At 37.2% G+C, this 14,798-nt stretch overlaps 1 protein-coding gene across 1 annotated transcript; it reads right to left on the bottom strand.

The window, feature by feature from the left end:
• Positions 1–7,645: 7,645 nt before the first annotated feature.
• LOC141913899 (dnaJ homolog subfamily A member 1-like) lies at positions 7,646–13,971 on the bottom strand. Its single transcript, XM_074805089.1, has 6 exons — positions 13,854–13,971; positions 12,976–13,159; positions 12,107–12,398; positions 11,349–11,576; positions 10,386–10,616; positions 7,646–9,958 (listed from the first exon to the last, which is right to left on the bottom strand). The coding sequence occupies exons 2-6, from the start codon at positions 13,108–13,110 to the stop codon at positions 9,627–9,629; spliced, it is 1,218 nt and encodes a 405-aa protein (XP_074661190.1). The 5' UTR covers positions 13,111–13,159; positions 13,854–13,971; the 3' UTR covers positions 7,646–9,626.
• Positions 13,972–14,798: the final 827 nt, after the last annotated feature.

A 14,798-nucleotide genomic window follows, 5' to 3' on the forward strand; every position in this document is an offset into this window, starting at 1 on the left:
ATCCTGAATCTCAACCCGGTCAAGCTGGTTGTACTGCGCTATTTGTGTTTCGTGCAATTTTACAGGTGTGTCAGTTACTGACGTCGCCCAGTACATCCTGCAGTTAGATGGGGAATGTGAGGCGTCGTCATCCTGGTTTTCGCGTTCTGTGTGAGGGCGTGTAGAGGGCAGTATATTCCTGGCTGGCTCATTGTCTGGTGTTCTGGGCATGTGACCGGCGACGGAGAGCTGTAAAGCTTTCGAACATTAGTTTTGTTCCGTACCAGGTTTTCATCGCTCTTCTCTTTTTTTCATTTCAGGACTCCCAGGATGAAGAAGAAGATGCTGAAGGCGACTACAAAAGAACACTGGCGAAAAAAGAACACTGAACTCAGCAATATTGAAAGTTAAGTTGATACACATGTAAATTACGATGTATGATACAGAAAGGATTGTGTAACTACAGAATATCGTTCTTTTACTCATTTCAGGTTAATCCAGAAAGGCCCATTTAAAATCTGCCCACCAGAAGTGCCCACAAATGACTCCACGTTGAATGAACCAAACACCGAAAGTCCTGCCGCAACCGAACCTGGCAGTCTCATCCTGCATGGCAAAAGGAATGCATACATACATAAAGCTAAGTTCATTTTTCATATCTGGGGTAGAATGCATAGGCACTGGTGAGGAGAGAGACGCTGGTCAAGCTCACCATCTCCGCACTACTTTATTGAAGCTCTATGGCCGGTATATTGTTAAAAGTAAATTGAAATATAGCTAGGGCAATAATTGCATGAATATTTACAAGGCGAAATGATTGAGTGAGGTCCCTTCAATATTCTTTGGTCTGATAATTAAAATGTAGATTGGTCAGTTATTGATTAAAAGATTTTTTAAGTATGTACAATTAAGGTAAATTCAATATCTTATGAAATTTTCTGAATGTACCGTAGATATTTCAGGCCTCATATGACTATTGTTTAACTGACAATCAAGATATAGATAGGACAATTTACTAATTAACCAATCGCTTAGATATTAGCAATCATTCAATATCTTATAATGTTTGACGAGAAACTCTTCTGGTATAGATATTTTAGGGCCCCGTATACATTTAGGCTGGCTTTACTTGTAAAGATATATATCAATCAAATTTATCGTCAGTTAATAGTTTTTTTTACAAATAGTATATTGATACATTTATAAACATTCAGGCACTTTACAGTATATTTTATATGCTGCTTTACCCATTGCATTAATGAATTTCTCCACGGAAAGATGTTAGTGTCTAGGGCTCTATCGAGATCTGGTGTAATATATATGGGGAAAGCTATGGACTGCGCTTCTTTTAGAAACTGTGATTAGGTCTCAGCACTTTGACATATCTAGAATAGCCATACTCTGTGCCTTGTTTTGCGCTATGATTATTGTTTAACTGATAATTATCATATATAGCTAGGAAAAATTGCTCATTAACCAATGGCTTCGATCCACAATTCAATATTTCCAAGATCAAAAACTGTTTATACGGTATGTAATACAGGTCCATAATATAAATGTCGTAAAACTGAAAATTTAAATATAGCTGATATATGTATGAGCACATCTGAATTAGTCTCATGGACTGATCAGTTTTAACATCTCCAACTGCCGCGCTTACGATGACTAGCCATGCTTTTCAATAATGCCAAAATTAACCTAAACCTAACTGATTCATCTAAAAGCCATACTGTGTGTCAAGTTACGCATAATAGATGTTGTTTAACTGACAATTAGAATCAAAGGTGAATAACTCATTAATGTATTACTATAAGATATCTACGATAAGGTAAATTCAATATGTTATGTGAAATTGTTTTTAATTCAGGTCCATGGACATTTAAAATATAGCTGATACATGTGTATCTGATCACATTGATTAATCTGTATCTAAGTGAACCTATTGTGTCTTCATACAGCTGTATTAGTTTTGATACATATTTCCAAAATCATTTCACGCAGATTTACTTCCGATCGAAGGGAGATAAAACAAATCTGTACGTGCACAAATACATTCCTGAATTTGGAAGGGAGAATATTAAAGTTCACTGTGTATGTCAGATTGAAAGCCTTAATGTGACAGGATATCCTAAACTTAGGTCTTATTCCTCTTGCTAATAGCTCTCTTTTACTAACCCCTCTCCTTCAAACTATTTTCTAGCATCATGTCTTGCACCGCACCAGGGAGGTCCGGTCATAACAAGGTCTTTCGATCCTTATACACAGTGTACTGTAAAAGGGAAATAAAGATTATATAGCAATTCGGCTATAAGGGAATTTCTAATTTACCACTAAAAATGTGCTTTTATCTTAATTTCTGATGAATTCAAATAGTGATGCATTCACCATATCTGAAATTCTACTCATGTAGATTTTCAGGCTCCATGTTCAACTGACAATTAAAATGTAGCTAGTATGATTACTAATTAACGGATCGCTTAGCTATCTAGAAAATTAGTTAAGATTAATTCAATGTAATGAATATAAGTGATAATTATTTGAAAAATAGTGCAGTGGATGAGACGACTGTATCGTGCAATGTCACCTGCGTCATAACTGGGCGACATGTGTGTGGGATCTGTTGAATCGGTTAGGTTTTGGGGAATACTGTATTCGTCAAACTAGATATCAAAAGCTCTGATGCAAAATTAGCAGTTTGAAATAGTGATCAATCGAAATCAGATCTGAAATTCTTGTCATGTAGAAATATCAAGCCCCGTATAAAATATTGTCAGAGACAATTTCAATTATAGCTAGGAAATTAATTAAGTGATTAGGTATCTAAGATGAAGATTAATTCAGCATCTTCATATAAGGTAAAAGTGCGCAAGTCTCAAAGCGCAAAGCGCAAATAAAAATCATTTAATAATTGACTATTTTCAAAATCTACATATCGGATATTCGAAAGGATTTTCTGCTCACAAGATTCTGCTCTTTTTTTTAGCTAAACTACTAATCAACTAGTCATCAACTAATCAATAAGATAATTGCCGATAACGAACCAAGCAATCATAAAAGGTAACTTGACATACATGAAATTATTACTATTAATTCTTATTGAAATATTTTGTGATTACAGGATATCTTCTTTTAAATATTGCAGCTAAATTTCAACTATGAGAAAAACCCCAGCTTGAAATCAACTACTCATCAGAAAATCTACAAGTAGATGAATACTGATCGACCCATTTGCTGATGAAAACTGCAGAAGCCCAGATGATAAGTTGAGGAGCCAGCAACGGATAAATCACCCAAGGATGGATTCTTCCACAATCGGTGGTTGATTTCTATAAGACATTTTATCAGGAGCAGCAGAGACTATAGTGAATATTAAAAAACACTGATTCGAGCGACAAAGCTAATGATTATCTCATAAACACTTATTCAGCAGCAAAGACAATAGTGTATCTTATCCGGAGCAGCATAAACAATAGTGCATGTTATAAACACTGAGATCCAGGAGCGGCAAAGACAATAGTGTATCTTATTAGGAGCAGCATAGATAATAGTGCATCTTATAAACACTGAGATCCACGAGCGGCGAAGACAATAGCGGACTTCTGTAGTAAAGTATTGATTTTTTTACCCTTTTTCAAACCAGTCTGATGGATAGTATAGTGTTTTAAAGGAAATTATTTTATAATGTTTAATGGAATGTGAGAGTAATAAAAGCTAAGCTCCATTAATTCACGACATTGGCCTTCGATCCTTGGTTGATAGATAAGTCAAGTTAAGTTAGTCACTAGGGGTAAATGGTCGTGTTGAGTGCCTAGTTTTGACTTGTAGGTCCTTTGAGTTAACTCCTAAACTGAGATATAGTTTCAACATGATATTGTAAGTTTAATCTTCAAACTTTACCATAGTTAAACATAGTCAACTATGGCTATTTGTCCGTTTAGGTATCACATAGTTAGGAAAAATAGAACATAGCATAAGGACAGTGTTGATGTACAAATATTAAGTATTTGCTGAATTGTAGATGTACCAATTTGAGGGATTGATATTTTCGAAGGCCCATGTAACTGATTTCACAATTGGATCGTTTGTCAATTTTCACATCGAGTTTTAACTTTGAGCCTCCATCAATCTGTTAGATGATCATACCTACGTATTTGAAATCAAAAGCTTTATTTGAAAGGAGACCATTATTTACATTTGAGAGGTAAAGCTAGGAATAACAAGGCATTAAGTTATAGCTAGGACTAATTTTGAACGTTTTAACATAGTTTATAGCTGTTCGAACTTCCGTTATTGTAATGGGTAAATCCATATCACGAGATGGCTCTCGGGGATAATCACTTAGCTTCAAATCGAGTGGATAATGATTATTAAGGAGTGGCAGTGAATCGGTAGCGCTTTTTCAAAATGGGCCCAGAACTTTACAGTGAAAAAATGCCTGCAGTTGTAAATAGAGGAGTATAAATAATACATAATACAAACTACAAGTACTTAAATCAATAAAAAAATAAATAAAAAAAACCAATAAATAATAAGTAGTAAATAATACAAAATACAAGTACATACATAAATAGATAATATTAAAAAATAGATAAAAATATAATAAACACCAAATTAATATTCTATTACATGAAAAGGCATTTTTTCAAATATCTATCAACAAGGTTCTTCATTGATCGAACAACCTTCCCTAAGTATAGCGAAAACCCGAGATCTTTTCTGTTGTTGTTTTAAGCATTCTATCAACTCAGTTATTGTAATGAACAAAACAAATAACCATAAACCTTAACTAAATCGAACACACTTAAAAAAGATAACTGATATGATAGAATGCTTTGAATAACTGTGATGAAAGATCTACCGTCCTATGAACTAGCCGCGCTCAATCACTGCTGTGACCGTTGATTGTTATACAGGGGTAGACTTACTATCTAAAATCTGGTACATACATTTTACTTTTTAGAAAGAATGTCAAACAGCTATAAACTTAAGTTATTGATGTTATTGGTTAGTTAACCGATTGTATAATTATGTTGATGTTTTTGAAGCTGCCAGAAAAAACATCAGAATACTAAGTATTTAATGTCAAGGTGCTTGGACATCTTTAAGACAAGGAAGTAGGCAAAATTCTAGTTTTCTAGTGAAAGTAATGACTAATTGATACTAAGAGTTCCAGAGTGAATCCATATGTTCCATCTCTAGTTTTAATGCTTTTATGTTGGAGGCTGTTATTGTAACACAGTTCACGTGTTTGTAAATTAGGAACTTGCCCGATGATTAAGATATTATTGTTGTGTGAATAAAACGATGTTCATTTTCATCATTCGTGTTGAAACATTTTAGTTGTTATAGCAACAATTCAACTGTGGTGCCCTTATGGAAAATAGAGTAGCGAAATAGAGGAGCAGTCTCTTGATAAATGAGGATATATGAACAGTATTAATCAGTAGATTATGCTAGCTATGGACTCTAAAACCATGGTTTAACAATGTCTATATGGGTTCTGAAATATCTGCACAAGAAGCACCTCAAAAACTTAACTTAATTGTAGCAAAGCCATTAGTTATTAGTAATTGCCCTAGCTATATTCAAATTGACAGTTGAACAATATTTATATACTTTCAGACTGGACTAAAGTTTATAATTCTGTGTGTATTTTTGTTATTTTCCTATTGATGCAAATTGTATTTAAATCAGCTGTAGTGGAAATGTATCATATATAAAGACTTAAAAATACCTTACATAATAGGTAATAGATAGTAATAGAAATAAAATTACTATTGAAATTTGAGAAAATAAGCTAAAAGTTAATAATTTGATATGTGAAAATGAAATTATGTAAAGAATGTAAATCAGATTGATTACTTAATCCTACGCTTTCCAGAGTATTTGGCCAGGTTTATCTCTGGTTTTAGTGCGGGGAGCCATGGACTCTTACAGTTTAAGAGTCCAAGGTTGGGCCATAGACTTTTCTGTTTTAGAGTCTATGGTTGGACCACGGGCGTATAAACTCTCGTTTATACGCCCATGGTGGTTGGACTAGTTGTTTTTGAAAGTCCACGTGTTTGAGGAGCTTACGTTATAATTCCTCGAGCACAAACCTGGCATTTTGTATAATTGTTGTATGAGAATAAATCATGGTTGATTTTGAAATTTGTCATTCGTTGTTACAAGTGTTACTAAAACAAAGCACTACTAAAAACGAAGACTATATGCACCCGAGAAAACCGACCATTTTACGTTTCATATGCGAATTGGTACAGAGCGCCCGTGATGATTTCGAGTAGGTCTTCGGACTTCTTTTTAGTCATGCATAGTTTAAATACATCTTCGTTTTAGTAGTGCATAGTTTTTAAGTAACACCCCCATTTCACTGCCCTGCTATAAAATTAACTGCTTTTCGCGGCCGGCCCGTGAACTATAGTCGAACTAAACAAAACCGAATGTCCATTAGTCGGAACTATAATCCGGAAATAGTGCGAAAATCAAGCGCATTCGGTTATTAGTTCGATCACTAGTCGACTAGATACGAAAACCGAATTTGGTCCTGGCAGTTGAATCAGTTGCAGTTCCCAGGCAACCTTTAACTAGGCCACACGACGCGACCAGAATATGCGTGAAAGCGCATTAACAAAATGCAGTTCCCACGACAAATAAATAACTGATAAATAAAAATAAGCGACGCATTCCGATGAGATTCAATAGGTTTAGAGATTTTATCACTGCATTTGTTTTGTACCAAAGGAAGAAAGTTTCATATGCGATAAAAAATGGACTTCGCTAAAGCGAAATTCCATAAAAAGTGACATAAGTCTATTCGCCGGCGGTAAATATGTGCTTACATCGTAGTTCACAGAATTTCCGCTATCGTTATTCATAGGGGCAGCACTGAACGGTTGAGATCTAACAGAGCCTCGCTATTCTACTGTGGCATGTGAGGAACACAGATATTTTTCAAAGTCAAATTTCATTCACCATTCAACACTCGCTGGATTTAAATATATATTTATATCGACGTAAAGGCTTTATCTAAGGGACTTGCGCTTTTGCAAAGGAGTTAAAAACCATTTTCAAATGGAACTCTTTGCTGAGCGAATGTATTAGCATCCGGTAAAGCGGCAGATTCACATGCCACAGGAAGAATTCAAAACAAATTAAACTTTATTCCTCAGATCTCACAGAACCAACAAATTTTACTAACGTTATTTACACGAGGACAAGTCAATTGCCCGAAAATGAAGTGTACTCGACTTCCAACACCAAGTATTCCGGTGAATACTATGACAAATTTTGGAAATTCTAATAGACTAAAATACTATTTGGGGCAGGGATGATTTCACAAAGAACATCAGTCCTAACCAATTGTTTTACACTTTCAGCACAGGAACAAGGAAAATTGATATGAGAGAAATATCTGTGACAACGCAGTTGTGAGATTGGAGATGCCATTTTTAGAAGTAAAGTACCAGATTATGATTCCTCAAACAACAGCAGCAAAATCCATGAAAAACTCCTTCACATGTAAAAGAACTAATTCCTAAATTTAGCGATATGGCAAGGATGGACGACCTGGAACTTTGTGGATAGACAGAATCCTAGCTCGCCTAAAGCAGATAAAGAAATAAATCAAAACTCTGAATAAAAAAAACAACAAATTCTGCAATTCTCTCTATCATTTTCATGTGTTCTTTTTCTCTTTCTCTCTTTCTAACACAAAAAATCATTTCATTCAGTTATCATTATATCATTTATTTACCGCGTGTACATTTAAACCGACTCAAACATATATAAATATCAACAACGGAAAATAGATAGCTGTCACGTTTAATATCGAGAGATGACATAAATCGTTCACGAAAAAAAGATTCGACCCGGTGTTTGTTACGAGCAGACGGCGTAATTCTCGAAGCTCTCTACCCTAGAAATGTTGCAATACGTTCTTACAAAAAATCGTCCCCCGCAAAAAAGAACCCAATTATTTTCAACGCAAAAACGTCCATAACAAACATCAAAAGATATAAACACACAATACACAAGCTTTTCATTAATTTCATTCGATAATAAATAACTGCTGGGAGAGAGGGTTTAAGAGGTAGGGGGTGAAAGGTGGGGGGACAACCTGGGATAGCGGATATGAATCGACCGTTTGTTTAAAATGAACAGGTTTAAATTATTGCTTGCTTTGTATTCCTAAAACGCAGGAAATTAATTGGTCGATTTAGACGATTGTAGTTAAGGGATCATTCATTTATTACGTACGCATAAAATTTGAATTTATCAACCCCCCTCCCCCTCTGTACGCAAAATCGGCCATTTTTCATATACATTAAGCATTACAGTACGCAATTGCACTGACCCCTCCCCCCTCCCCTAATGCTTACGTAATAAATGAATGATCTCTAATTCACTGCGTTGAGGGAGAACTTAATAGCGTTGGAACAGGTTTAGATATTTCACACCGAGTTGAGAATCGCGAAATCGATCGTAAAATCGATATATCAACACATTTCGAAGATTTCGGTTTCGATCTCGCTCCGCGCTGTGCTATATAGAGTGAACACGTAAAAACAATCTCGACGACTTTAAAAACGATATAACGACGTTAGGAATGAGATCTGAGCGTAAAACCCCCCGCCCCCCCTGAGAGGGTTCTACTGTTCTACAGACCGGGTTCACGAGTGTCGGTTACCCTACTCAAGCCTAGCTAGAATAATACGAACGAAAAAAACTGTGAAAATAATGATTGAAATGATGAGTGTGTGCGTGAAATGTTCCCTGATGCGGCAGCAGGGTCTAGTTTAAACCCGGTCTATAAAACAAGGGTCCAGCTGCTCAAAAAAGTCGGTTCAGTTATTCCCGGAATCAATATTAGGCAACGCGGCTACAAAGTGGAACCTCGTTAAAATGATTTATCAGTAGCGACACACTTTGTACCAGAAAATCCATTTTATCTATTACCAGACGTAAAGAAATATCGGTTATGAAGCGTAAAACTATTGGTGGTTGGAACGAACAGATTTTCCGGTCTCCTGAAAGTTCGTTGCTACAAGGTTCAACTCGATTCTAGTTAGAAACCGATAATTGCGTAAGAACTATCGGTTATAATGAACATGGGCTGCAATTGCTGAAAAGTTGGAAAGCAGAGTTAACATTTAGATACCGGTAGTTGACATAGTGACAATAATTAAAAGTTCTTAGTTGCTTAGCCAGAACCCTGTCTATGGTTTAGTTTCACGATCGGATATTTTTACAAACCACATTAATTAGTGTAAGCCCATCCGATTATAAAAAGCTTACTACCAACGATTAGGTAACTAACTAATCATAACTATGGTATCTATCCACCGGTTGTCTTTAACCAACCTTCGAGCAACTGCAGCCCCTGATTTTCCGATGCCCTGAAGTAACAACGACGTTCAGCTGTCATGTAAACACTACTTACACAACAACCGAAAGCATCTCGACCCCGAACCCTCTCCGCGCTCTTATTACAGCTTTGTTCATTTGTAAATGATGATATCTAATTGGTCCGAGTTTCAGCCACGTCATTAAATATCGTATAAAATCAAAACTAACACACGCATACATACACAAATAGTCTCTCGTTCTCTTCGTAGTCAGACTCCCGAGGAGTCTCTAAATGATTGTCGCTATGACGACGCGCATTGTACTCGTTGACCGGCCCCGCCCATACCGCCTTCGTCGTCCGAGTCGTAAGCCTCTCTTTGAACGCGACTTCGACGTTCGTCGTCGGCGTTGAAATCCTCCAGATTGTGTTCCTCGGCGTCGTCGGGGACGATCGTCTCCGTTCGGGCCGGCAGACACTTCTCTAGAGATTCGATTTGATCTTTCGATAGGAAATTCTTCTTCGGGAATTTCACGTCGAAATGGATGATAAGTTTGCCTTTCTCGAACGGACTCTTATAGAGCGGCATACCCTCGCCTCGGATCGCTTTGATTGTACCATGTTCTATCACTTCACCTATACGGAGACAGGAGAAAAATAAACACTTTTCAAATGCGTGAAAACCTTTGATTCATTTCTAAATTACCAACAAAAATAATAAATTTTAACATTTTTTTTTCAAAAATGTTTAAGGAATGCCATCCAGTTTCTCCTCGTTGAGTTGGCCTTCGAGGTACAACACATATTCCATGGTAGTTGCAGCACGGATGGGTCATTTTTGCGTTGCATCATTTAGAAATATAGGTGATACAAAATGTGGCTTAAGACTTAAGACCATTTCGATACCTTCTTTGTTCCATCTCACATCTTAAAACCAGTCTTAAGATTTACGATCACCTTTGGACCGGCCTCGGATCTTGAACGCTTGCCCGTTATTTGATATTTGTGTCCGGCTAAAGATTTAAAATCGGCCATTATTCGAGAGAAATTAAATCACACGTACCTGGAATAGTTTGTATGACTAGAACGCGTTCGTCGAGCGTCTCGATCGTTTTGTGGAACCCGCACAACGCTTCGACTAACTCGATCTCCATTTTCATCAGTAGATTATTGCCCTGGCGAGCGAGTTTCGGATGAGGTTTCTCGTCGAGTACGATCAGTATGTCGCCCGGTTCGAGTCCCGGCTCCTGGTCGCCCTCGCCCGCGAAACGTATCTGTTGACCGTCTTTCATACCTGCAATTTTTTATCGAAATAACGCGGGTTTACAAATTCTGTCAGGATGCGACGCGCGGCCGTCTGCGCAACTAGCGACCTCTAGTGATGATTATTAGCGTTTATATTCTAACATGTATTACTATTAGAATTATCAGAATTCTCATTATCATCTTTTATCTTTGTTATTCTCATTATCATCGTTTATCTCATTATCATTTTTTATCTCTTTTTTATTCTCATCATTATCATCTTTTGTCTCATTTTTATTCTCATTATCATCTTTTATCTCTTTGTTATCCTCATTATCATCTTTTATCTCTTTGTCATTCTCATTATTAGTTTTATTTTGAATTATTTATACATTTTACATTTTTGTACATTAACGATTGATTTAAATATTCATGTATTCATTCTCTTTTGTAAGTTTATTTTGTGTCCAAATCAATTTCGAAAGTGACAGGTTAATGAACTGAACAAACAGTGACACCTAGTTACAGACGGATGAACTAATAACAAACCCCTAATGAAAAACAGATGAACAACCTTAGATGACAGGTCAATGAACTAAACCAACAGCACCCTCAAGTGAAAAATTGATGAACTAACCAAACAATGACACCGAATAGTTACTGGCGGATGAACTAACAACGACCCCTAGTGAAATGATGATGAACTAATCGAACAGTGACAATTGGTGACGATGACTAGCTAACCAAACAGCACTCCCTAGTGATGAGTAAACGAACTAACCTTTATCGACATGCACTTCTAGAATCTTTCGTTCGCGTGTCACTTTGCGACCTTGACATTTCTTACAACGATTTTTCTCGCTGATGCACTCCCCGCGACCTTGACAATCGTGACATATCGATTGTATCTGTTGTACCATACCGGGTCCGATGTTCTGAATACGAACTCTGATTCCGGCGCCTTGACATTGAGGACAACTCTCCACGCAACCTTCTTTACCCCCGCGACCTGTAATATCATCAGAATACTAACAATTTACTAGAAATTCAGGAAATGCAGAAATAAACCGTGACAGTAAAGATTGTCACTTAATTCAAAACGAACCGGGGTCACAAAAATCACTCAGACTTAAGATGAAAATCAGAATAGAAAATATTTGTTAAATTTGTCGAAGTACCAATTAGTATCATCACCACTAAGTTAGGCCAGCTGAAGTCCAATCTATATTAACCCTTGCCCAACTTGAACAAAATTGGGACCAGCAATATTGAACGGAGGTAAGATTAGAAGAAGTCAGAACTAAGGACAGGAAATTAAAACAGCGAATCAGGAACAAGTGATTTCGCTTTAGTCCAGGTCGACCATGTTCCGAATTAGGCTGCGAGGTATTCATCTTTAAGATCTTCAATTGATAATATCGAACTGATGTACAGAGAAGGCCGAGTTAAGGACAGGAAACAAAGACAGGGAATCAGAAACAAATTATTTTACTAAATTTCTGAATCAGGCAGCAAGATATCAACAATCTCGATTCTTACCTTCGCATTGATCACAGATGATATTTTTCTGTAAAGCCAACCGTCGAACGGCTCCTTTATATAAATCTTCGAGCGACACTTTCAACTGATGAACGACGTCTTTACCCTTCGGTGGACCTCGATTACGACGACCACCGCCGCCGCCGAAAAACATGTCGAATATATCCATCGGATTGTGAAACGGTCCGCCGCCGTTTCCGCCCTCTTTTATCGCCTGCTCTCCGCCTTCGTCGTACAGTTTACGTTTTTTCGGGTCGGACAGAACTTCGTACGCCTGAGAGATGATCTTAAACTATAAATAAAATAGGAAATATAACGGCTTTAAACGTTTTGTTTTGGCGCCTGTTTAAAATGGTTAATGGTTTCCTCCCCTCCACTCACTGGGCGCCATTCAAGTTACCGTTTAAAGTGGAATTATCGTTTCCTCCCCCTCCACACACTGAGCGCCATTCAAGTTACCGTTTAAAGTGGAATTATGGTTTCTTAAAAACTACCCCTCAACTCACTGAGCGTCATTTAGGCTTTAGTGTTATCCAACACAGGTTTTTGAGGGGCAACTGCCCCTTTCATTTTTACATCCACCCCTCTAAAATTCAGCCACCTTCATAAAAATATGCTGCCCAAACCAGATTGGATGTCAATATTCTATCAATGCTGATCAGTCCTTTGAAATATATCGATATGTGAAAAATAGAAGATTATACCAAAATTAAGATTAAATGTTCATTCTTTTTGGGGTGATTGAAAACCTTGCTACAACAGCATGCGCAATCACGATGTTATCCACTTAACAATGAATGCAGCCCCTTTTAAATTCCAGCATACGGAGAAGGCTAACCACTGACACTGTTAAATGATTTTAAACAAACCTTTTCTTGTCCATCGGGATTTTTATCGGGGTGATATTTCAACGCTAGTTTCCTGTAAGCTTTCTTCAGTTCCGAGTCCGATGCGTTCGGTTTTACTCCGAGTTCGTCGTAGTATTTCGTTTCTTTCACCGACATTTTTTGCTTTTTTGTCGTTTGATCTTAGATTAAAAAATATTATCGATATCTGAAAAAGGAACGAGAAAATTTCAAACAGTTGAACCATACAGTAACTCCTCCAGGCCTTATTATCAATTTACAAATTATTAGGAGTCTCTCTCAAATTACAGACCATTCAGAGAGTAGACAGACATTCCACCTGAAGTAAAGTAGGGCCTGCCCTAAGCTTAGTTTAAAATGCAGCCAACCAAGTCTGATATAGCCAACGTTGAAAATTACGAAGTTAATGCAATATCAAATGTGTGATAACTGCCAATTTTCTTATCACATGTTTCCCTGAAAGTATAAGGCCTTTCCATATATTTACTTATTTCGATGAGGCTGATGATTATGAATGAATTAACCTTATTAACTTAAACTGAAGAAGTGTATGTATCATGAGCGAACTCAGTCGCTCAAATAAGTCAAATAAAGTTTTTAGGCCTAAGGCTAATAATAGTAGGCTACCGCGCAAAACATGTCTATCCAGAGTACAACAAACATTTACATGTTAGTGATAACTAGCATAGGCCTGAATTAACCTGCAATTAACAAACATCATCGTTCGTTGAACCGAGAAAACATTATCAGACAAGTCCAGACAATAACCACGTTTTTCCCGGAGCCGGCAATGAGTTGTCAAAATTTTCAGAATAAAATTTTCGAACCGTTATATCTCGGAATACCTAACAGAAATTCGCGATTTAAAGTTGATATCTCACCTGTTACGGTTAAAACTGTAGTCTGGTTTAGTTTCGATGTGTTTTCGTTGTGTTTGCCGTGATATATCAGACGCGATTCGACGCCGAATTTCTGGATTTTTCTCGACCGACCCTCGTGAACCAGGAAGTGATGTCACTAACGGACGCTCGGCAAACATCGGAACGCTTTCGCGGAAACTACCGAGTCAGATCTCGGCGATGTTCGGAAATAGCCGAGGCTTCCCGATTGACAAGCGAATGCAGTGACGGTTCGAGTCCCAGTGAGGAGAGATTTAACCACCAAAATTAACAAAAAACACGCAATTTGGACCAGAATCTGTGCAAATATCAGATAAAAACGTGATAAAATCCGTAATCATAAATGTTTTTTTGAGAATCATAGCTTTGACACGCAATTTCAATCTTAAGTAAGATACTTCAGAGACATCTATCGTAGAAAGATAAAACTACCAGAGTAGAGTTAACCTATAATAAACATCAAAATCTAAATGAACAATTCACTTTTTTGCATTAGATATTGATCGAAATTATGAAAATAAAGCAATTATGCAAAAGGGGATATATTTATGATACGGAATGGGGTATCTACTACAAAAACTAGATATTTCAATACGGATTTGTGAACACCAGTGGTGCGGATACGCTATAATGTTATATGAAGGATCCAGTACGATTATAGGGTGATGAAAATGTGATTCTTTTCCGTATTCTCGTCGCCGACATCGCGCTTCATAGTCTAGAGGTAGAGTATACCCGCATTCTCGCCCCGAGAGAATGTTTTTTAGGGTTTCTGGAGAAGGACCCTGTTGGCCTAGGGCACTAGGCTGATAGGGCCCACCTGCACCAACCCACAGTAATCAACCTTACTGGAAGTATAGTACACTTGATGAGACTTATGTACATTAGCATCGAAAGCTCGTGCGTCGAATAAACCAGTTACACCGA

This window comes from Tubulanus polymorphus, chromosome 12, assembly GCF_964204645.1.
Source record: "Tubulanus polymorphus chromosome 12, tnTubPoly1.2, whole genome shotgun sequence".
NCBI classification, from domain to species: domain Eukaryota; kingdom Metazoa; phylum Nemertea; class Palaeonemertea; order Tubulaniformes; family Tubulanidae; genus Tubulanus; species Tubulanus polymorphus.